Source organism: Patiria miniata, unplaced genomic scaffold, assembly GCF_015706575.1.
Source record: "Patiria miniata isolate m_02_andy unplaced genomic scaffold, ASM1570657v1 HiC_scaffold_24, whole genome shotgun sequence".
NCBI lineage: Eukaryota > Metazoa > Echinodermata > Asteroidea > Valvatida > Asterinidae > Patiria > Patiria miniata.
In genome coordinates this window covers 19,869,842-19,890,779 of record NW_024037063.1, presented here as the reverse complement: position 1 = coordinate 19,890,779, position 20,938 = coordinate 19,869,842, and the positions used below count along the sequence as shown (strand labels likewise).

At 42.0% G+C, this 20,938-nt stretch overlaps 1 protein-coding gene across 25 annotated transcripts; it reads left to right on the top strand.

The window, feature by feature from the left end:
• Positions 1–2,042: 2,042 nt before the first annotated feature.
• Positions 2,043–19,932, top strand: LOC119732247. Of its 25 annotated transcripts, XR_005271529.1 has the most exons (9): positions 2,050–2,338; positions 4,321–4,509; positions 10,935–11,123; positions 13,213–13,403; positions 15,161–15,208; positions 16,751–16,798; positions 17,247–17,436; positions 17,914–17,965; positions 19,072–19,154. XR_005271529.1 is itself a non-coding variant. In XM_038205693.1 (8 exons), the coding sequence occupies exons 3-7, from the start codon at positions 11,103–11,105 to the stop codon at positions 16,782–16,784; spliced, it is 396 nt and encodes a 131-aa protein (XP_038061621.1). In that variant the 5' UTR covers positions 2,043–2,338; positions 4,321–4,509; positions 10,935–11,102; the 3' UTR covers positions 16,785–16,798; positions 17,914–17,965. The 25 variants fall into 25 exon arrangements, 8 of the variants coding, with proteins under 8 accessions (XP_038061621.1, XP_038061619.1, XP_038061620.1 ...); XM_038205693.1 differs by lacking the exons at positions 17,247–17,436; positions 19,072–19,154 and adding an exon at positions 12,908–13,009 and having other exon boundaries at positions 2,043–2,338; XM_038205686.1 differs by lacking the exons at positions 16,751–16,798; positions 17,247–17,436 and adding an exon at positions 12,908–13,009 and having other exon boundaries at positions 2,046–2,338; positions 19,072–19,932.
• The last annotated feature ends 1,006 nt before the right edge of the window (positions 19,933–20,938 follow it).

The window sequence follows — 20,938 nt, the reverse complement described above, 5'->3', positions numbered from 1 at the left end:
TTTTGGCTCAAATTGTGAACTCAAAAATTGAAAATATTTGTGAGAAAATTTTTCTCATTGGCTTGAACAACAACGAATCACCAAGCAAAAGAACATTTACGACAGCGAAATATCTAAAATTCTTTTTGTGCTGAAATAGCTGTAATTATCAGTGAAATTTCTGCCTGAAATGTCATAACACTTTCGCTCATGAATATAGAAATTTGCATTAGCATAAAAAAAGGCACCAAAACACCCTTGAAAATGGCAAAACGAAAATTGAAACTATGATTAAATGAGACACTGAGGTGCATTTTATTTCATTCATATATTATATTTTCCATACTATGTTCCCAGCTGTGTAACATTAGCCTTTTATATCAAAACAACGTCTTGATTCTGAGAAACATTTTTTTTCCAAACATGATTGTCGCTGAGAAGTCATTGACACTCACTGATACTTCCTAAATGAATATGATCGCGTGCTGGGTGCTAGCTTGCATTCCCCACAGGGAGATGTAGTGAACATTTTGTTGCTTCCAGTTCGACTGTCGGATACTTCGTCTTAATCAAGAAGCTGTCTGCTCACCTGTTGGTGTGAATTCCTTCGTGGATCCAACCTCAAAATCTGGAAATGAAACGAGATTCTCGGAATAACATTAACTTTGGTGTGGTCGTTTCCACTCACATGGGGAAAACACAATCTGCAGCCAAAATAGAAGCCACGGTCACCGAATTTATGCATATGAAAATCTTCAAAAACAAAAAAAAATTGGAAGAAGTATTAGGCCTATCGCGAATACTGCTTGAGTGAATTTGCACAATGGTTTACAAGTACTTTACTTGGAAAGAGAAAGGCACCGATATTTATATTGCCCCTTTTTTCCTTACCAATGCGCTATGCAACCATTGTGGAAAATCCCTCAAGTGATAATAAAGCAATAATAACTTTAAGGTCTAGGCCTTTGGTTATTATTTCATTTAGTAATAATTTCTACATCGCTGCAATATTTCTGATTCCAAAACGGTATCTAAATATTTCCACTTGTATGCCTTTCATTTTGTTTTGTCCTCGGATTCCCTTGAACACAAATGCATGGTTTCGGATGATTTCATATACCTGAAACCTGTCTTTTAATTAGGCGGAAGGTGGTTCAGCTTTAACAAACTCGGACCAATAAAAGCTCTTCTGGCAATATTGGGCAAATGTGCAGTCAGCAAGTTTGCTCTATATTTGGGTTTACCGATGAACCCGAGCAGTGGGATGATTTAGAAATGATTGACGGCGCTCGACTTATTTCCAGACATCCCAACACCATTGGGAGGTCGGCTATAAACTTGCCATACTTCAATTTAATGTCAATTTATACTATTTCCCAGGCGCACATCAAATGGAATATTTCCGATTTTTTTTGTCTTGTTCAGTCTATAGCACCGTGAACTCTTCACACTTTATACCGAGTGTTATTTTCACACTAACTTGCAATCAATCTCGAGTGTTTTCTTACGGGCTACCGACGTTTGCATTTCAGGTTATTTTGGATCAGTTTATGCCAAGTTCTAAACTTTTCACTCTAGCGATATTCCTCTGTTCAAAATGCGGACTTTGAATTCGTACTTTATTAAAAACAAACAAACAAACAAGCACAAAAAAGGCGGCAGGCCTAAAATGCATATTTTAAGGGGGGGGGGGGTGATAGCCCCAAGTGCATTATACAAAATTGTTTTAAAAAAATAAAACATGCGTAGGAACGGTGTCATTATTTATGCGAAATATAATTACATTCTACGGTTTCAAATTTTAGATTAATGTTTCAATATTACTTTTGCCCCGCCCGGAACATAAAGAGACTTCCCCCCTCAAAGAAAAGTTTTGTGCCGTAGAAATGTTCCAAGTGAAATCTAGGGCCGTGTCCGAAACGGGCTTCCAGAGCTACGGCTACGTCTATAGTCAGCGCGTCCCCGCGTATTTTCAATGGGCACAGACCTAGACCTAGCTCTAGGCAGTTGATTGGGATGCAGCCCTACAAAGCGCCTGCGGCGCACATGCGCTATGGCCTCCTTTTCAATTTTGCGCGCCGCTCGCCGCGCATGCGTGTTTTGCTCACGGTCGTCTGCGTTTGTGGTTTCGTTCGCGGTATAGCCATTTTTCACCCGAAAATTTCTCTTTTTAACTCACGCATCCTAATGTACAACCGATGTCCTGTCGTTTTTGAACAATCAAAGAAGTATTTTAGCCACTAATTTCTGCATCAACGGACTCTGAATGATGTTTTTGGACCTCTGAAAATTGGGAATCCTGCAGCCAATATGGCGGTCGTGTGGATCTGCTGGAACCAAACCTTGTCAGATGTGCGAGGTATGTTTTGCATGCTTTCTGTTTTTTTCCTCGCTCCGTGGTTTTGCTAATGTGATATTGGGTGTTGCAAACCTCCCAAAGACCAAGCAGTTAGCCTACTTCAATGTGAGTAAGTCTAACACTTTAGTTTTATTGATGTGTAAATTGATATTTCCCTTTTTGGGGGGGGGGGGGGGGGGCGGGGGTAGTCCTAGCTGGAGTTACCCAGCCCTGAGTTTTATCATTGGGTTGTCATCTAGGGCTGGAGCGAGTTTTTCTCGTAACTTGTAGTATAGGCAAAAAAATTTGGAAAATGTTCAATTTTGTCCCCGTTACACACTAATTGCAACTGCAACTCACCCCAAACTTGCCTGGAATAACCATTACACAGGTCCTTGAAGTAAAAAACGATCCACGATGAAGATTCAGCCTACAATTGCAGTGAAAACAGGAGGAATAACCGCTAACTTGCTGGCATGGCCAGGACCGCAATTGGTTTGTGCACAAAAAAAAATTGTGTACAATGAATGGCGGTCGATTATCAGGCACAGAGCGCTGTCAACTACTCGTTTTTGCCGGCTGCGCTGGCTGTTGGCGCATGACGTCACGCAGAAGCGTAACACCCAATGACTGTTTCATGCACAATTGGTTGCGGTTCCAGTACCAAAGCTGTGATGCGAGTGGTAAACCTCATATTAGTGCATGAAACAGTCATCGGGTGTTACGCTTCCGCGTGACGTCACGCGCCAACAGCCAGCGCAGCCGGCAAAAACGAGTAGTTGACAGCAGGTACTGAATTTAACGATTTTGTGCCATTTGCTTTTCTGCTAACAAAATAATTTCGATTTTTAATTAATTTTTGGCTCCCCTAGCAATGGGGACACTCCGTGTTTATACCACAGGTGGATGTGTGACGTTAAATACGGAGGTAGTCCAGTATTTCCGTCACATTTATGGGACTAGGGTGGGGGGGGGGGGGCATAGGCGTGGTCGGAAGGGTGGGTGGGCAAGGGGTCCCCCCCCTTTTCCATTCAAATGCGCATTTTTCACCAGTGCTTAACCCCCCCCCCCAATATTTTGTAAAGAGTGCCCCTTGTTAAGAAGTGCCCTTAAGGTTGAGTGGCGCACGTGTAGTCATATGAATTTGTCATGCACAAAATTGTATGACTAAATTTCCCAGATAAAATACATGCACACAAAAACAACATATATTTTCCCCGTGCATGCTAGTCCGAGTAACTTGGACCCAACTTATCGCCTTTTTAACATTCGGACATGGTCTGGCGATAGTGGGGTCCAAGCTAATGATGTATGCCGAGCAACACAATTCTGTCATTTACCCAAAAACCCAACATTGCCCAACAAAAACATCAGATTTCACCCTCAAAACAGCCTCCAAATTACTAGATACGCCAACTGAGGTACAAGTTGACATCGATAATTAAGATGGTTGTACTGAAGTTTACTTACGATCCGGATGGAAAGTGAAATTTCCCGTTCAATTCCGAGAGCTATCCCCTTGCGATTGTGAACACGTTAAATTTCCGATTCGTGTTAATGTTTGGACGACGCGATGTGGTCTTCATTCCCAGCGTACATTCGATGGTCCACGTATCCCGAGTGCGATTCCGTTACCGAGCGCGCGCGATGCATCTATTATGATAATGAGTAGACTGGATCACGTTAGTAAACACAAGTGCATTTTGAACGATAATAGGGGGTCGGGAACTAGGGCAGCTTTTATTGACAGATACCAGCTCAAGCTGTCAAGTCCTTGTCCAGTTCTTGTCCAGTTTTGACAATTTCTGTGGACGTGACACCAGAAGGATGTTTGCGTCAGAACTCTTTTACGTCCGAGTCTTTGAGATCTGTTGGAACTTGATTTGACCATGCACTGCGCTGGTTTCTTTCCCGTAACAGTTTTAACCTGCTCTTGTATTGGGTAAAGTTCTATCAAGTTATTGATTTGACATCGAACCGATGATTTGATATTTCCCCACCAGGTCCTTGAGAGCATAGGAGGCCTCATCTCAGCAGGAGTCTTCATCTATGAGAATGGGCTGTTATGATTCCAGTTGGCCACACTTCTAGACACAGCCTATGGACTCCTGGTGGAAAAACAACGGCGCAAGCTGAATGAGAGATACGCCATCTACTTAGAGCAACGTTACCTTGGATGCATCAAGAAAAAAGTAAGAGAATTTTATTCTTTTACAGAAAGTCACTTTGGTATTAGGACAACAAAAGCGGTTTGAAAAACATGGTTCGAAAAAATGTGGTGGCGTTGGTCGGCATGACATTTTATTATTTCTTTTTTCTGGAGCCAATACATGTGAGGCGTGTTTAAGTGGTCCCTAATCAAAGTGTTTTGAGATGATTTTGAGATACGTTTTTATCGTAAGAAGTTTGTAAGTTCAACCATAGAGCAAGGAACATGGTTCAACCACTTTCGTGTTGACATTCTCTATGCTTCTATGTGGTTCATCAGGTTGGCCTCTTGTGGTGATATCAATTGAAAAATCATCGTCAACTTCCCCATGGTTCTTCACAAAGAATTCCCTGAATGTAATTTTGAGATTTCACTGGAAGATATATCCTTTTTGTTTTTGGAAATGTTCACATTCTCCAATGTCTAGAGCCAATTGCAGTCTTGCGTGCACCGTGCACGAGAGCCGAACGAAAGCCACAAAAGTTGTGCGGCCCTCGGATCTGATGTGCAGTCTACAGTGCACCTGGCCGTTGGTGGAATATTGCATAACAAATTTTCCTTTAGGCTTAAGCGATGTCAAAAAAACTTGCTTTTGCAAAAATCTACCATCATTAATGCACTTTTTCCCCGAGCATGTGTTAGTATGCTGTTTGTATCTGTAAGTTGGAATTATGGCTTAAAAAATACCCGTTTTGTGATGTCTGTTTTGTGCATAAAATGACCGTGCATGGGCTTCACTTGTTAACTTTAGACATGTAGCATTTATGTCTTGTCCACTCTCCTGAAGCCGTTCTCAGGCAGCTCTATCCAAGACAAATGTGGCTCACACTCCCATCCCCACCCCGTCCTCGTCCCATCCTCGTCCAGTCCAAGCCGTTCTCAGGCAGTTCTATTCAAGACATATGTGGCTCACACTCCCGTCCCCACCCCGTCCCGTCCTCGTCCCGTCCAAGCTGGTCTCAGGCAGCTCTATCCAAGACAAATGTGGCTCACACTCCCGTCCCCACCCCGTCCTCGTCCCATCCTCGTCCAGTCCAAGCCCTTCCCAGGCAGTTCTATTCAAGACAAATGTGGCTTACACTCCCGTCCCCACCCCGTCCTCGTCCCATCCTTGTCCAGTCCAAGCCCTTCCCAGGCAGTTCTATTCAAGACAAATGTGGCTCACACTCCCGTCCCCACCCCGTCCTCGTCCCATCCTCGTCCAGTCCAAGCCGTTCCCAGGCAGTTCTATTCAAGACAAATGTGGCTCACACTCCCGTCCCCACCCTGTCCTTTTGACCAAAACTGAATGACAGGCAACAGCCGTACAAATGTACATTGTCAAAATTTGATGTAAGCTAGTGAGGGCGCGATTTATCACAACCCATGACGTCATGCAACACGACGCTTTCGTGAACAATGGCTGTAAAAGTCGTCCGAATTCAACTCGAAATTACAAGATAACTAGACCTCTGAAGGTGCCGAATTTAACGTTTTGTTGATATTAAGCAGTTGTAGGAGGCATTGTGTGAGTATAAAGTGACAAAATAATTGCGATTTCGAATGGATTTTTGGCTCCCTTAGCAACGGACTCTCCGTCCAATAATCATGTGGATTTGTGACGTTTAATACAGAGGTAGTCCAGTATTACCGTCACATTTATGGGACTATCTAGCCATCACTTGTCACCCTGTGCACAAACCGTATGGGACTGGTCTGAAAATTTCAGTGTTTTCTCAGTAAAAATTCGAAATTTGTCCTTGCTAATTTTGACATTTTAAGGACATATTAGGTCATTTGAGGGAAAAATTACTGATGGCCAGATATGGGAATCTTTCTGTCCCAGTTTGTGTAGTTGAGGACACCACCTTTCTATGATATTCTTTAAAAAGTTTTGTCGCTTCCCCAAGTCTGCAACCTCATGAAATGTTTTCTTATACTGACCCTAATTTTTTAATCAGCTCTCTTACCTGATTTTCCGGTATTAAACAAAGATGTGAATCGACACACTTACTGCACCGCGGTATAGGAGCTAGTCTGGTTCCCAGACCAAAATATACTGAATAGCATGTATTAATTAATGTGGAACTAGAACAAGGGAAGCAGGCTGCTCTACATCAGCCAATCACCAACCAAGTTTGTTTTCAGCATTTTTATTTTTATTGACGTCACTTTTACCCCATAATTTCCCTCAAATATCCAAACCCTGCCCTCTTTCCACAATATTAATCCTGCAATTATTCAATATGGTGGTCTCATCTGAGTCCAAAAGTTGGCTTCTAAATGGAACTTTTCATCGAGGAATCAGCGACGTTTAACCAAACCAGCTTGTAATGAAGTTGTACATTGTAAACACCTGAGGGTGCACTATTTAAATAGGTCGCCATAGTCGTAAGTTTTGTAGCTGTGGTTGTTTTACCCCATACTGTAGTTCCATCAAAAATCAAAACCCTGCCCTCTTTCCGCAAAAGTAATCCTGCAGATATACAAGATGGGTGTCAACGTCATCTATTTAGGTGAGTCCCAAAGTTTAAAAGTAGATTTTCGTTCCCTTAAAGGAACTGGGTCCGCAACTACACAAACATCAACAACTCGACCGTTGAGACAACTCGACCCAAGACAGCTCGACCGTTGAGACAACTCGACCGTTGAGATAGCTCGACCGTTGAGACAAGTAGACTCGGGACAACTCAACCGTTGAGACAACGCAATTATCCGAAATCTACCTGATCTCTTACATGTATGTCCACCCATCCCATGTGCCAATGAATGGGATAGCGCCATCATTTTCCTAAAGTAAAATAAGCCAACACTGTCCAGCAACCCCAGCCCCATCAACCAGGCCCGCACCACCCATGGCTGGACACAGCAACAAAATCCCCACTGCAAAAAAACCCCCAAAAGTTTGCGTCTCCCCATCCCGCGCATACCCAACCGCGTACTGGACCGCCAAATGCTCTCTCTCCCCCAGCGTGGAAAACCCCAGCATAAATGGGAGTCCCAGCCGAGCTTAACCCAATTGTATCCTGTCAAGCAACCCCAACCCAATGATCAAACCCGAACACGACGACAAACCAACGGTCGAGTTGTCCCAACGGTCGAGTTGTCCCAACGGTCGAGTTGTCCCAACGGTCGAGTTGTCCCAGCGGTCGAGTTGTCCCAATGGTGGAGTTGTCTCAAGGGTGGAGTTGTCTCAACGGTCGAGTTGTCCCAACGGTCGAGTTGTCCCAACGGTCGAGTTGTCCCAACGGTCGAGTTGTCCCAATGGTCGAGTTGTCCCAACGGTGGAGTTGTCCCAACGGTGGAGTTGTCCCAACGGTGGAGTTGTCTCAAGGGTGGAGTTGTCTCAAGGGTGGAGTTGTCTCAAGGGTGGAGTTGTCTCAAGGGTGGAGTTGTCTCAACGGTCGAGTTGTCTCAACGGTCGAGTTGTCCCAGCGATCAAGTTGTCCCAGCGGTGGAGTTGTCTCAACGGTGGAGTTGTCTCAACGGTGGAGTTGTCTCAACGGTGGAGTTGTCTCAACGGTGGAGTTGTCCCAACGGTCGAGTTGTCCCAACGGTGGAGTTGTCTCAACGGTGGAGTTGTCTCAACGGTGGAGTTGTCCCAACGGTCGAGTTGTCCCAACGGTGGAGTTGTCCCAACGCTGGAGTTGTCCCAACGGTCGAGTTGTCCCAACAGTCGAGTTGTCCCAACGGTGGAGTTGTCCCAACGGTCGAGTTGTCCCAACAGTGGAGTTGTCCCAACGGTCGAGTTGTCCCAACGGTCGAGTTGTCTCAACGGTGGAGTTGTCCCAACTGTCGAGTTGTCCCAACGGTCGAGTTGTCCCAACGGTCGAGTTGTCCCAACGGTCGAGTTGTCCCAACAGTGGAGTTGTCTCAACGGTGGAGTTGTCCCAACTGTCGAGTCGTCCCAACGGTCGAGTTGTCCCAACGGTCGAGTTGTCCCAACGGTCGAGTTGTCCCAACGGTGGAGTTGTCTCAACGGTCGAGTTGTCCCAACGGTCGAGTTGTCCCAACGGTCGAGTTGTCCCAACGGTCGAGTTGTCTCAATGGTTGAGCTGTTTCTACGGTCGAGTTGTCCCAACGGTCGAGTTGTCACCGGTCGAGTTGTCTCAACGGTCGAGTTGTCCCAATGGTGGAGTTGTCCCAACGGTGGAGTTGTCCCAACGCTGGAGTTGTCCCAACGGTCGAGTTGTCCCAACAGTCGAGTTGTCCCAACGGTGGAGTTGTCCCAACGGTCAAGTTGTCCCAACAGTGGAGTTGTCCCAACGGTCGAGTTGTCCCAACGGTCGAGTTGTCTCAACGGTGGAGTTGTCCCAACTGTCGAGTTGTCCCAACGGTCGAGTTGTCCCAACGGTCGAGTTGTCCCAACGGTCGAGTTGTCCCAACGGTGGAGTTGTCTCAACGGTGGAGTTGTCCCAACTGTCGAGTCGTCCCAACGGTCGAGTTGTCCCAACGGTCGAGTTGTCCCAACGGTCGAGTTGTCCCAACGGTGGAGTTGTCTCAACGGTCGAGTTGTCCCAACGGTCGAGTTGTCCCAACGGTCGAGTTGTCCCAACGGTCGAGTTGTCTCAATGGTTGAGCTGTTTCTACGGTCGAGTTGTCCCAACGGTCGAGTTGTCACCGGTCGAGTTGTCTCAACGGTCGAGTTGTCCCAATGGTGGAGTTGTCCCAACGGTGGAGTTGTCCCAAGGGTGGAGTTGTTCCAAGCCACATGGGAAAATGACTCGGACTCGACCATGATGACTTGGACTTGAGCTTGTATGGTGACTCGTGACTTGAGTCACATATTTTCATCAAAAGAAAAAACCAATGTATTTTTGCGACAAATGTAGCATTCTTTTCTACTCCATAGACAAAACATGGTGCCTTGGAGAATCATGGTTGAATAATGTTGGATGATAAAACATGGAGGGAAGGGATGGAGGAGGGTTTTTTAGGGATGAGAATTAAAAGGAAAACACATTTTGGGTCAAGCAGCATGTTCACACACAGCGTAAATCATACACTGGGATTTACTTAAAAGACAGAATGCATGATGGAAACATAATTGAAAAAAAAAAATGAGTAGTTTGGTGAACAACTAAGAACACGTGACTCAGACTCGAGGCTTGTGACTCGGGACTTTGACACAGACTCGACGTTGGTGACTCGAATAGGTGAAGTGGTTGTCGGCGAAGTTGAAATTACGTGAAGTGACTGTAAAATCTGTATGTACAAACAAAGCATCAAACATCTCGCATTTTGAAAATGTAAAACTCTTTAACTTTTTGTGTGTCCACGATACATGTAAATGACATAGAAACGGGTACTTTACACATCTGTGGAGGCTACAAAACTGCTTCTTCAAAACATAAGCTATTTGTTTTCATAAATTTTGGGAGTTCTTATTTCCTGAAGTGAAGAGTATATTTCATAAATTCACAATGATTGATGAAATGAGGGGTGCCATCCCTGGCGATCATTGTGTGTAAGGGCCCGGTTCCTTAGTTTGAGGGAACAAACTCCACTTAACAAACTCCACTTTTAATGTATTTGACCTACCAAACTAGTTGGCGACATTAAATACATGCAGACTCATGACTTGTATGTCATACATGTAAATTCTAGAGGGGGGGGGGGGCACGGGGGCGCAAGTCGAATGCATTGCAACTTCTCAAATTTGCTAATTGCAAACGTGGTTCTTAATTTTTATAGTGCAACACTCAATGAAAGTCTTATGAAAGCAGATGATTTTTACCCCTTTGTTGTGTTTGTCCAACCCTAACCCTGCTGAATCCAACAGGATCCAACTATATCATATACCTGATGGAGCCTGTTGGATTGAGCAGTAAATTCCTTGTGTACATTCCTGATGCAAAATGTTGGATTCAGCAGGCAACTGAACAGCATTATAACGCCAAGTTGGCCTCCGTTGGATTCAGCAGGCAACTGAAAATAAGGATTGAACAGAGCAAATCCGGTTGAACTCTGTTGAATTTAGCAGGGTAGTCCTGATCGGATCAGGAACTACTCAAAGTCTCTCACTCCATCTTGTCATGAACAATGAGTTCCTCAGACCCCTAAAGTCCAGAAATGAATTGTTCCTATATTCATGAATGGCGGCCACGTGGTGCAGGGTTTGTTTCAAGCGAAGGAAGACGCTTATAAAGAAGTGGAGGAGACGTAATCAATGCCTGCTGCATGACCATAAAAATACTGAACATTAACGTTCCACATGCAAAAACGGGGCCTGTCATTCTTCAGATGTGAACTGTCTCTCAGAATTTCATTTTTATTTTGTAGGGGAAGGAGCATTTATTATCAAAGAAAATTTCTTGGAAATTGAACTGTGTTTTTGCATGCCAAAGTGAAAACTGTGTTATTAACTTAAGTTCAATCAAGTCACTGATTTGACATCTAACCAATGATTTGATGATATTTCCCCATCAGGTCCTTGAGAGCATAGGAGGCCTCATCTCAGCAGGATCTTCATCCATGAGAATGGGCTATTACGATTCCAGTCGGCCACACTTCATGAAACAGCCTATGGACTCCTGGTGGAAAAACAACGGCGCAAGCTGCATGAGAGATACGCCATCTACTTAGAGCAACGTCACCATGAATTCATCAAGGAAAAAAGTAAGATAATATTATTCATTTACAGTAAACATTGGGTCGGTCGGCACGACTGGAGCCAATACATGTAAGGAACGATACATGTTTAAGTGGTCCCCAATCAAAATGTTTTCGGATGATTTTTGAGACATGTTTTATCGTAAGAAGTTCATAAGTTCAACCATAGAGCAAGGAACATGGTTCAACCACTGTCGTGTTGATGTTCTCTACGCTTCTCTGTGGTCGTCAGGTTGGCCTCTTGTGGCGATATCAATTGGAAAATCGTAGTCAACTTCCCAAGGTTTTTTACAAAGAATTCCCTGAATATCATATTGAGATTTCACTGGAAGAAATTCCCATTTTGTTTTTGGAAAATGTTCACATTCTCCAATCTCTAGAGCAAATTGCAGTCTTGCGTACACACGTACGAGAGGCGAACGAAGCCACAAAAGGCGTGCAGCCGTCCAATCTGATGTGAAGTCTACGTGGCATGATTCCATTAGTGGAATTATATCTCATAACAAAATTTCATATTGGCTATAACGCGATGTCAACATGGACTTGCTTTCAGCAACTTGAAAGCGTTTAGTATAAAAAAAAAAAAATTGTAAGGACACTTTGCTTCCGCGATTTCTCCTGCAATTTCAAACAAAATTTTCATCATTCCTGCATAGGCTTCACTTTTTAACTTTAGACATGTAGCATTAATTAACCCTTCAGAACCTCACCTAAAGCTACAAAATACTACTGAGTAGTAACCTGTAGTATGCATTTCTTTCCATACAAGTGTGCACAAAACATGTAGTATTCTGTAGTTTTTGGTCCTTCTACATACTCGTGAATCTAAAGCCCATATGCCGTTCTGTAGCCCCATGCATGATACAATTGTCATAACAAAAACATTGAAAAGTGGCTAGGACTCAAGAAATTACAAAAAAATTGTGGCTCCAGCCTTTGATCCCAGACTATAATCCGCGTATATACATGTACATGCCCCGTCCTCGTCCCAGCCATTCTCTGGAAGCTCTATTTAAGACAAAAGTGGCTTACACTCCCATCCCCACCCCTCCTCATCATGTCCAAATTATTGGCACCAAGTCTATCACGTGCTTATCCATGCTAGCAATGGGCGGAGGTCTGCGAAGGCACTGTGTTTAACGCGGCATAGAATGAGAGACTCATGAGTGAAAGACAGTCCCGATGCAGCTCCGTGCATGCAGTTCTCACAACGATGCTACCGACTGCCTTCTCATCGGCTCCGCATCCAGGCCGTTCGAGTGGAGTCCACGCCCCGAACTCACAGCGTCCTTACCCTGCTGTGAATAGGACGGAAGAGTCTCCCCGTTGTTTTTAACAGTCTCAAAACAATCGGTGCACTTTGCCCTTCTGTCAGGACCTTCCAGTGTCTATCACAATTGTTGCAGTCCCCTGTAAGTCCCCAACACGAGCTCCATGTTCAGAGCAGTAGCCATCTAGTCCTTGTCCAGTTCTCAGAGGCGTAAATCCGGGGGGGGGGGGGGGGGGGGAATATCCTCCCCCCTTTTTGACCAGGGAGATGGGCTATTTAATCAACCCCGCCACTTTTTTTGTGATAAGAAAAAAAAGCGAATTTTGAGGTATTTTCTGAATGTCCAACTGAAATTCATTCAATAGCACTGAAAAAGTGTAGAAACAAATTCCAAAAATGTAAGCACGAGTATACATATTGATACATCTTTATCCTGAAGAGCACCCCGTAGTGTAATGTGGTGTCCATTCATTCCACCCCGCCCCGCCCCTTTCAAATTTCCACGGCTGGGCAATTTTAGGATCTTGGTCATCCTCCATCACCCACTTGCCGGCACAGATTTGCGCCACTACCAGTTCTTGTCCAGTTTCGCCAATTCCTGTGGTTGCGACATCATGGAGATGTAAGTGTTAGAACTCGATCTTTTACTTCAAGACTCAAGTATTTGAAATCTGTTGGAACATGAGTTGGACATGCACTGCGCTGGTTCTCCTCCCTCCCTTACATTTAACAGTTTTAATCTCCTCTTGTAATAGGCATATTTCATCAAGTTCAATCATGTTGCTGATTTGACATCTAACCGATGATTTGATATTTCCCCACCAGGTCCTTGAGAGCATAAGAGGCCTCATCTCAGCAGGATTTTCATCCATGAGAATGGGCTATTACAATTCCAGGCGGCCACACTCCAAGAAACAGCCTAGGGACTCCTGGTGGAAAAGCAACGGCGCAAGCCGCATAAGAGATACACCGTCTACATTAAGAGCAACGTTACTGCGGATTCATCAACGAAAAAAGTAAGACAGTTTTATTCTTTTACTGACATGGTCTTACACTGGCACACTAAGCTTTCTGCCATATTGATGCAAAATCATTCATGTAATCAAATTTTTTTTTTTTAAATGCTTGTTCTGAAGTAGAAAAATCTAAACTGTACAAACTTATCATCAGTCGCACCATGAACTGTCGTATCTCGATTTTTTGGCCAAATTGACTTTTTTGTCATCAAGGTTTTCATTTCGTCAAAGTGCTCATTCTCACACATTTTTATTCCAATCTGAGTCGTAATTAACTCAGAACGCTTATTAGACTATGCAGCGTATCTCTAAAAGAAAGGTGTGAATTCATCGTTGCACGAACAGGCGTATCCTCGTATCTGCCATGTGGCCACTATTACGTGCGTTGTATGAAATACAATCGGGTAAGTTTTACAAAGTGACTTGTATCTTGGAAACTGAATATCTTAAAAAACTGAATATCTTAAAAACTATGCAACTCAAAGAGCAAACAGATTGCGTGCGATGAAATTTAAACTATAATTTTCTAGCTGAAATGAAACTGAATACTTTCACAGGAAGTATATAAGAGCTATTTACAATATGAGCTATTTAAAATCGTTTTTTTTCCCCTCAAAAACACCAAAATATTGCGATACGACGGTTCGTGGTGCGACTGACATTTCATGCAAATTATTTAATATCTGAAGTTTTGATCGTTTCATTGCGAGGAAACACTGTTGGCCGTCATTTTCCACGGCCTTCTGTACATTGATTTGCTGTGTTTTTCCCCAAAATTGAAACAATTTGTATCATGTGCAATTGTATACAATTTTTCAGTGCTGCTTGAAGAAAAACATTACGCAAATTTTGTTATTTTATTTCGACTTGCCCTTCTTTGATGTTCAAAAGTCTGCTGCTGAAATTAAAAAACCAGTTTTGTTCCCACTGCATTAAAAAAACCAAAACAAAAACATTTTCAACTTAAAACTTTTTTTTTTAATTTTCCACGAAAACATTCCCTTTCAAATGTGACAACTCACTCACTTGCCATCCCACCCACCCACCCACCCAGCAAAAAGCTGTCTTGCCCACTTTGGGGGTTTGCCCACAGCATCTGCCATGCTCAGTAACCTTTTACACTGTTGACCTGCCTATCTAATGAGCTTTCTTGGCTGGCAGCAGACAATAGTTAAGAATTTTTATTGTCAAAAGTTATATAATCAGGCCTTTGAGTTAAAACAGCCAAAAAGCTCCCATCAGAAAAGCCCATTTTTCCCATGCATGTGTTACAACCATGTAGATATACAGGCACTGTTTGTATTAGGCTGAGTTACACTTATTGCTTTAAAAACACCAGTTTTCTGGTGTCAGTTTTGTTCATAAAATGTTCTTGCAAATAAGACTTAACTTGTTAACTGTATACATGTAGCAGTCAAGATGTTCTGTCCTTGCTCCTGAATCTAAAACAATTTAACCATGGATTCTCAACACAAGGGTAAATGACTTTACCAAATTTCTGAATGAGGCGTGATATGGCAAGTACTTGCGCGCCATGCGTGCATGTGCGAGACTCGACGCGCAACTGCAGTCTTTCAGTGGTCACATTTCTGTCAGAGATGATGACGCTCGCATTTTCTTCTACATCTTTTTTGCATCGTACACAAGCCCAGATGAGTCTGTTATACTTGTGTAGAGGATCCGTGGTTGAGCTAAACCTGAAACCTTTTCTTGCCTGAACCTTAATCTTATTGTGAATTTTTTTTTGTTGATTTCAGAAAGGAAGACATTCAGCCAAACAAGAAGAGTCGAATGGTTCAGCAGAGGTGAGTTGAACCGTCAATCAAATACAGTGGAACGTCCCTATACCGAACACCGCTATACCGAACATTTGGCTATACCGAACATCATCCTTGGCTTCCAATTTTTATGTACAAAGGTACCGAACATTGTTGTTGGAAATGTCAACAGAAGAGCGACAAATGGCTATTTCCCCAAGAAATAGTAGGAAAAAGCCACCCATTTGAGCTCAAAAACTTTGTAATTCAATAATCGCAAGTGTTCAAAGTTGCCTTTCAGTAACTAGTAGTTATGCTACAGAATTGAAAAAAATATTAATGGACATGTTAAGCGACTCTGCTCGTGGTTTGTAAATGCAACTACGCAATAACAAAAATGATCAAAAGAGGTCACCACTGATGTGAAAATCGCTGTACCGAACAATCGCTATTACAAACAATTTCTGTGGTTCCCACGATATTCGTTATAGCAACATTCCATTGTAGTTCCTCAATTGCCTTCCTTGCGGTTTTTAGGAAGAGTCTGCTGCTGAATTTAAAAACCATTTTTGTTCCACTGCATTAAAAAAAAAGCAAATCCAAAAACTTTTTCAACTTAAAAAATTTTTTTTTGAGAAAAACTTCCCTTTCAAATGTGACAACTCACTCACTTGCCATCCCACCCACCCTGCAAAAAGCTGTTCTGATGTGCTTATCTGGGCTTCATCGATGTTACAGCTTCGAAAAGCTGTCTTGCCCACTTTGGGGGTTTGCCCACAGCATCTGCCATGCTCAGTAACCTTTTACACTGTTGACCTGCCTATCTAATGAGCTTTCTTGGCTGGCAGCAGACAATATTTAAGAATTTTTATTGTCCAATGTTATATAATCAGGCCTTTGAGTTAAAACAGCCAAAAAGCTCCCATCTGAAAAGCACATATTTCCCATGCATGTGTTACAACCATGTAGGTATACAGGCACTGTTTGTATTAGGCGGAGTTACACTTATTGCTTTTAAAATACCAGTTTTCTGGTGTCAGTTTTGTACATAAAATGTTATTGCAAATAAGACTTAACTTGTTAACTGTATACATGTAGCAGTCAAGATGTTCTGTCCTTGCTCCTGAATCTAAAACAATTCAACCATGGATTCTCAACACAAGGGTAAATGACTTCACCAAATTTCTGGTTGAGGCGTGATATGGCAAGTACTTGCGCGCCGTGCGTGCATGTGTGAGACTCGGCACGCAACTGCAGTCTTTCAGTGGTCACATTTCTGTCGGTGATGATGGCGCTCGCATTTTCTTCTACCCTGTGTAGAGGACCCATGGTTGAGCTAAACGTAAAACGTGTTTTTATTCAGTGTCTCATTTGAAAGAAATTGACTTCTGACTTGCTATTAACTAGCAACTTTTCAAGTTCTCTATTTTCTGGGGAACCTGGAAGAAGCATGGGCAATATTTCTTAAACGGTTCACTGAAGTCTGCAAAGGATAAAGCGTTTCGTCTTACCAATACAGTTAGAAATGTGTAAACTGACATTCCTTTTCTTGCCTGAACTTATTGTGAATTCTTTTTTTGTTGATTTCAGAAAGGAAGACATTCAGCCAAAAAAGAAGAGTTAAATGGTTCAGCAGAGGTGAGTTGAACCGTCAATCAAATACAGTGGAACGTCCCTATACCGAACACCGCTATACCAAACATTCGGCTATACCGAACATCTTCCTTGGCTCCCAGTTTGTATGTACAAAAGGTACCGAACATTGTTGTCGGAAATGTCAACAGAAGAGTGACAAATGGCTATTTCCCCAACAAATAGTAGGAAAAAGCCACACATGTAAGCTCAAAAACTTTGTAATTCAATAATCGCACGTGTTGGAAGTCATCTTTCAGTAACTACTTGTTACCAATTTGCCAATTTCTGTGGTTGATCTTTTACTTCGAGACTCTTGAGTCTTTTAAATCTGGTTCTCCTCCCTCCCTTACATTTAACAGTTTTAATCTCCTCTTGTAATAAGCATATTTCAATAAGTTTAATCATGTTGATGATTTGCCATCTGACCGATGATTTGATATTTCCCCACCAGGTCCTTGAGAGCATAGGAGGCCTCATCTCAGCAGGAGTCTTCATCTATGAGAATGGGCTGTTATGATTCGAGCCAGCTACACTTCATGAAACAGCCTATGGACTCCTGGTGGAAAAGCAACGGCGCAAGCTGCATCAGAGATGCACCATCTACTTAGAGCAACGTTACTGCGGATCCATCAACGAAAAAAGTAAGACAACTTTATTCTTTTACTGACATGGTCTTACACTCGCACACTAAGCTCTCTGCCATATTGATGCAAAATCATTCAGTGGTAATCAAAAAATTGCAAAAAAAATGCTTGTTTTGAAGTAGAACAATCTTAACTGTACAAACTTATCATCAGTTACACCATGAACTGTCGTATCGAATTTTTTTTTGGTATTTTGAGGAAAAAAAAACGATTTAAAAGAGCTCACATTTTGGTTATTTCATTTTATTTCGACTTGCCCTTCTTTGATGTTCAAAAGTCTACTGCAGTCTTTCAGCGGTCACATTTATGTCGGCGATGATGACACTCGCATTTTATTCTACATCTTTTTTGCATCGTACACAAGCCCAGAGGAGTCTTTTATACTTGTGTAGAGGATCCGTAGTTGAGCTAAACCTGAAACCTTTTCTTGCCTGAACCTTAAACTTATTGTGAATTTTTTTTTGTTGATTTCAGAAAGGAAGACATTCAGCCCAAAAAGAAGAGTCGATCGAATGGTTCAGCAGAGGTGAGTTGAACCGTCAATCAAATACAGTGGAACGTCCCTATACTGAACACTGCTATACCGAACATTTGGCTATACCGAACATCGGCCTTGGCTCCCAATTTTTATGTACAAAAGGTACCGAACATTGTTGTCGGAAATGTCAACAGAAGAACGACAAATGGCTATTTCCCCAACAAATAGTAGGAAAAAGCATGTAAGCTCAAAAACTGTGTAAGTCAATAATCGCACGTGTTGAAAGTCGTCTTTCAGTAACTAGTAGTTCTGCTACGGAATTGAAAATATTAATGGACATGTTAAGCGACTCCAGGCGTGGTTTGTAAATGCAACTACACATTAACAATGATCAAAAGAGGTCGCCACTAATGTGAAAATCGCTATACCAAAAGATGGCTATTACAAACAATTTCTGTGGATCTCATGATGTCCGTTATAAAAACGTTCTACAGTAGTTCCTCAATTGCCTTCCTTGCGGTTTTTAGGATGAGATCGTTGTATCTTTTGTGAAAGTCAATTGGAACACTACGTTTTGTCAAACATGCTCATCTTTTAGCAAGCTAAAAGCTAATGCCCCTATCACATAGGAATGCTGATTTCGTTGGCGGGCAAATCTTTGAAATTTAGTTTCTCCCATTTGAAAGACCGGCGATTTGGACCAAAACTATATAAGGTTCCTGTATGAAGCCTACACTATCCTCTACCTACTGAAACTTGCCATTTGTATCGGCCTTTTGTAAGAGTTGAATGTACAGGTACGAACAATCTGCCCTTGCTTTTGTTGTTATTATGATTTTTGTTTGATGTGCCGTTACAACACTTCAATTTTGTCAAAAGCAGTTGTATTTGACATCAAAATCAAGCACACATTTTCACTTATCTTGCTTTCTTGGCCGAACAGTGCAGTCTTCAGGTACTAATCGCGTATTTATGATGTCTCCAATGCAGTCTCATAAAATTTTGCGAATACTTTCGGGACATGTGTGCGTGATCCCTAGGCAAGAAACTGAAGTGAAACAGGGCTCTGTGCATGACACGGCCACTGACCGTACTAAAGCAGATGATCCTTGATTTCAAGCTTTCTGACTTGGATTTTGTCTTTTTAATTTCAGGGGTTTGAGGACTGCATCTTCAAGCTCGAGATGCAAGGAGCCTGCATTACTTGGCCCAGCTTGAGCTGACACTGAAGAGGAGTTACACAACATGCTGCTGTTCTGTGTGCCCGAACCGATTTATTTTATGAGAGGCCTATAGATGAAAAGTTACAATTCACACGTTCGCCTTTGAAAGAATACGCCACAGAAGTAGGACATGATGCGGGTCATCTCCAACAGTGATGTGTCTAAACAATGTCTCGTAGGATAATTTTACCATAGGATTTACGTGGACAATAAAGTTGAACATTTTAAAGTTGAATTTTCTCAGAAATTAAAGTTGAAGGTTTACCACTTAACGTATTTTATTTTTATGTTATAATAATGGCTTATTACCTTTATCTTTACCGTTACAAAATTTTGATGAACACTCACTCTAATTTCAAACCATTTATTGTTATATAAAATATAGAGGCAATCCACGTAACGTTTTGAATATGTTATGTTAATGTTATTTTTTTACTTAAGCAAGTCCAACCCATTAACGTTTTGGAAATAAGATTGAAAAAGGAGTTCAGATTGTTTATTTTCAAATGTGGATGACATTTTAATGGATTTAGCTCTGTAATTAGTTCACCAGTACTTTTGCTTTTCTACTCTTAATGATTAATGATCTTATGTTTAATGAACTTTAGTCATATTTGTCCTAGAGTTAAAAAAACCAAAAAAAAAACCCTGATTATCGTGTCTTAATGCACGAGTTGTACGAGTTTTATTTGCTGGCAAAGTTTATAAAAAAGGTAAGTGACTAAAAAATGTTGGTGAATATTAAAGATTGAATATATACTGAAATAAAAAGAGAGAACAGGCAAAGATAAACCTCAGATTTGAAAGAGTGAATTATTACTGTGTTATTACAAACAATAGAGGATATAGAATAATAGAGAACCACATGAATAATATAGTACAATATTATCTAGTTATATAGTAACAATAATATAGAACAATATTATCTAGTAACAATAATAAAATGAACTATTTTATCGTGATTGCATTTAATCTTGTTTATATAGTAACAATATTAAAAAATTCCTGTTTTATCGGGTTCGCATTTTATCGAGTTAAAAGTAGTAATGAAACATAGTAGTAACATTGAATCGAGTAGTAACCCAAAAATTCGCTCCCAAAAATTCGCACCCAAAAATTCGCTCCCAAAATTCGCTCCCAAAAATTCGCTCCCAAAAATTCGCTCCCAAAAATTCGCTCCCAAAAATTCGCTCCCAAAAATTCGCTCCCAAAAATTCGCTCCCAAAAATTCGCTCCCAAAAATTCGCTCCCAAAAATTCGCTCCCAAAAATTCGCTCCCAAAAATTCGCTCCCAAAAATTCGCACCCAAAAATTCGCACCCAAAAATTCGCACCCAAAAATTCGCACCCAAAAATTCGCACCCAAAAATTCGCACCCAAAAATTCGCACCCAAAAATTCGCACCCAAAAATTCGCACCCAAAAATTCGCACCCAAAAATTCGCACCCAAAAATTCGCACCCAAAAATTCGCACCCAAAAATTCGCACCCAAAAATTCGCACCCAAAAATTCGCACCCAAAAATTCGCACCCAAAAATTCGCACCCAAAAATTCGCACCCAAAAATTCGCACCCAAAAATTCGCACCCAAAAATTCGCACCCAAAAATTCGCACCCAAAAATTCGCACCAAAAATTCGCACCCAAAAATTCGCACCCAAAAATTCGCACCCAAAAATTCGCACCCAAAAATTCGCACCCAAAAATTCGCACCCAAAAATTCGCACCCAAAAATTCGCACCCAAAAATTCGCACCCAAAAATTCGCACCCAAAAATTCGCACCCAAAAATTCGCACCCAA

Coding starts and splice junctions, on each gene's coding strand:
- LOC119732247 (XM_038205686.1), top strand. CDS start 11,103: ATGAATTCATCAAGGAAAAAA. Junction 13,010..13,212: donor GGTTGCGACATCATGGAGAT/GTAAGTGTTAGA, acceptor TTTCCCCACCAG/GTCCTTGAGAGCATAAGAGG. Junction 17,966..19,071: donor GATCGAATGGTTCAGCAGAG/GTGAGTTGAACC, acceptor TTTTAATTTCAG/GGGTTTGAGGACTGCATCTT.